At 56.0% G+C, this 2,238-nt stretch overlaps 1 protein-coding gene across 1 annotated transcript in view; it reads right to left on the bottom strand.

The window, feature by feature from the left end:
* The window catches only part of LCN2 (lipocalin 2), a 3,824-nt gene extending 2,535 nt beyond the window's left edge, over positions 1–1,289 (bottom strand). Inside the window, exons 1-2 of the mRNA XM_003785429.3 lie at positions 1,085–1,289; positions 411–547 (exon numbers count right to left, since the gene is read on the bottom strand). Coding sequence (XP_003785477.2) covers positions 411–547; positions 1,085–1,222 — 275 coding nt within the window. The 5' untranslated portion in view covers positions 1,223–1,289. The remainder of the gene's footprint in view (positions 1–410; positions 548–1,084) is intronic.
* Positions 1,290–2,238: the final 949 nt, after the last annotated feature.

The raw sequence follows: 2,238 nt of genomic DNA, 5'->3' as shown, positions 1-2,238 counted from the left end.
CCGGGGTGTCACAGCTCACAGCAACACTAAACTCTTGGGCTTAAGCGATTCTCTTGCCTCAGCCTCCCAAGTAGCTGGGACTACAGGCGCCTGCTATAGCGCCCGACAATTTTTTGTTGCAGTTGTCCTTTTTGTTAGCTGGCCCGGGCTGGGTTCCAACCCGCCAACCTTGGTGTATATGGCTGGCACCACAGCCACTGTGCTACGTGTGCCGACCCCCTGTCTTGTTTTCTAACCACCGTGCGTGTGTCTCCCCACTACTGTCTGTGTGTGTTTGAGCTGAAGTGACCTCTAAACATTGCTCTAATGAACAGAGGAAGGAATGAACAAATAGATGAATTCAGCGCAGATGCTGGGCGAATGACAGTATATCTCAGCCTCTCAGACCCCAAGGAGATTGTATCTCTCACCTGAGCAGGGTGGAGGTGACGTTGTAGCTGTGGTCTTCTTTCAGCTCATAGGTGGTGGTGTACATTGTAAACTTGCCTCTTTCTTCTTTGTTAATTGCATTCCCTGCCAGGCCCACCACATACCACTTCCCCTGGAACTGCAGGGGGCTTGTGGTGAGCAGAGCCCAGGACTGGCCTCAGGAGCCACCCTCTCACTCTGTCCCTGCTGTATCTCTGGACCTCCTGCCTGGCCTAGAAATTAGGAGTCCCTCTAACTGGCTTTGCACTGATGAAGCTGGCCAGAGCCAGAGACTGTCAGGCTGGGAGGAAGCCCTGGGAGAGGAGGCAGCCTTGAGTCTGGCAGGGCTGGGGGTGTGTCTGGGCAAGTGGCTGGTGGACCTTCCTGAGCCTCAGTCTTCTCATCTGTGTAGGACTAAAGATGTTTCCACCTTGCGTAGATAAGGGGAGTTGTGAGAGAGAAGGGATGGTCAGGTGACCCTGAGATGGGGTGGGAATTGGACGTTTGATGTGGTTTCCATCAGGGGACTCTGGTGCCAGGGGAGCTGTAGCCTGGGCCCTGGACTCCCTGAGTCCCATCATCCTACGTAACACTCTCAAGTGACTTCACTTCTCCTCTCCTCTGCTCTCCCTCTTCTTCAGGCCCTCCCTGCAGGTGCCCCCTCCAGGCCCCTTACCTGGTCATCCTTGAAGTTTGGCTGCAGAGGGACCCTGGTCAGGGGTGGGGCTGGGATCAGGTTCGGGGTAGAGTCCAGGGCCTGGATCTGCAGTGCCCCCAGCAGGGTGAGGCCCAGCCATAGGACACCTAGGGGCATGGTTTCAGGGCGGAGGAAGCAGGCACTCTGGGCAGCTGCTGACTGGCAGAGGTGAAGGAGGAGGAGAATGAGGAGGCTTGCTTGGGGATCCTATTTATGGGCCCACCTGGCTGCCTGCCTACCCCAGGGTGAAGTGATTCATTCTTTGCCAAATCCAGGAAGGTGAGGCAATTGCCAGCAACTTCTACTGCAACACTTGGCAAGATTTCTACCCCATTCTTCCCCTGGTCAGGATTTTGCAAGACGGAAGGACAACAAGGCCTGGAGGGGAGAGCAGGGGAACTTCCCAGTGTTCTACACCCCTGCAGGAACAAGGGCTCCCACTGTGCATTCTACAAGGGATTCCCTTCCTCTAATGGGCCCAGTTTGTGGGTCAGTGGCCCTGATCCAGGAAATAGCTGTCATGTCTCATCCCCAGGAGCCTCTGCCCGGCCTCAGCACAGGGTGGGATCTACCACTGCCTCCCACACCCGTTGTGAGCACAGAACACCTCTCCCACAGATATGTGCAGTTTCCTTGTTCCTGTAAGGATCAGGGAAGGGTTGGATTGCTGAGCATGGACAAGAAGGAACAGGAGCCTCATGCCAGGCCTGGCACACGGTGAGGTCCATGCCCCAAGTGCAGGAGTGGATGGCAGCAACACAGCCTCTCCTGGGAGCCTAGTAGGCAGAGGCCCCAAGCTGGGCACATGGGCTGCAGATGTGGCTGCTGGACATAGCTAGGTGCTGAGGCTGCAGTCCCAGCTCAGTGTGGAGCCTTGGTGGCAGATGATGCAGGCCATCTCCTGCCCTCGGGGAAAGGGGTTATGGTGGGGGAGGGGAAGGCAGATTCCATCTTCCCGTTCTAGACACCAGGTGCTTTGGATCACAAGGAGTGCAAGGATTTGTCTTTTTCTTTTTTTGGGGTGGGAGGCAGAGCCTCAAGCTGTCGCCCATGGCATCACAACTCACAGCAACCTCCAACTCCTGGGCTTAAGTGATTCTCCTGTCTCTGCCTCCCAAGTAGCTGTGACTACA

This window comes from Otolemur garnettii, unplaced genomic scaffold, assembly GCF_000181295.1.
Source record: "Otolemur garnettii isolate 467f Iridium unplaced genomic scaffold, OtoGar3 scaffold00014, whole genome shotgun sequence".
Taxonomy (NCBI): Eukaryota; Metazoa; Chordata; class Mammalia; order Primates; family Galagidae; genus Otolemur; species Otolemur garnettii.
The sequence above is the reverse complement of the archived record's forward strand: the minus strand, read 5'-3'. Positions and strand labels throughout refer to the sequence as shown.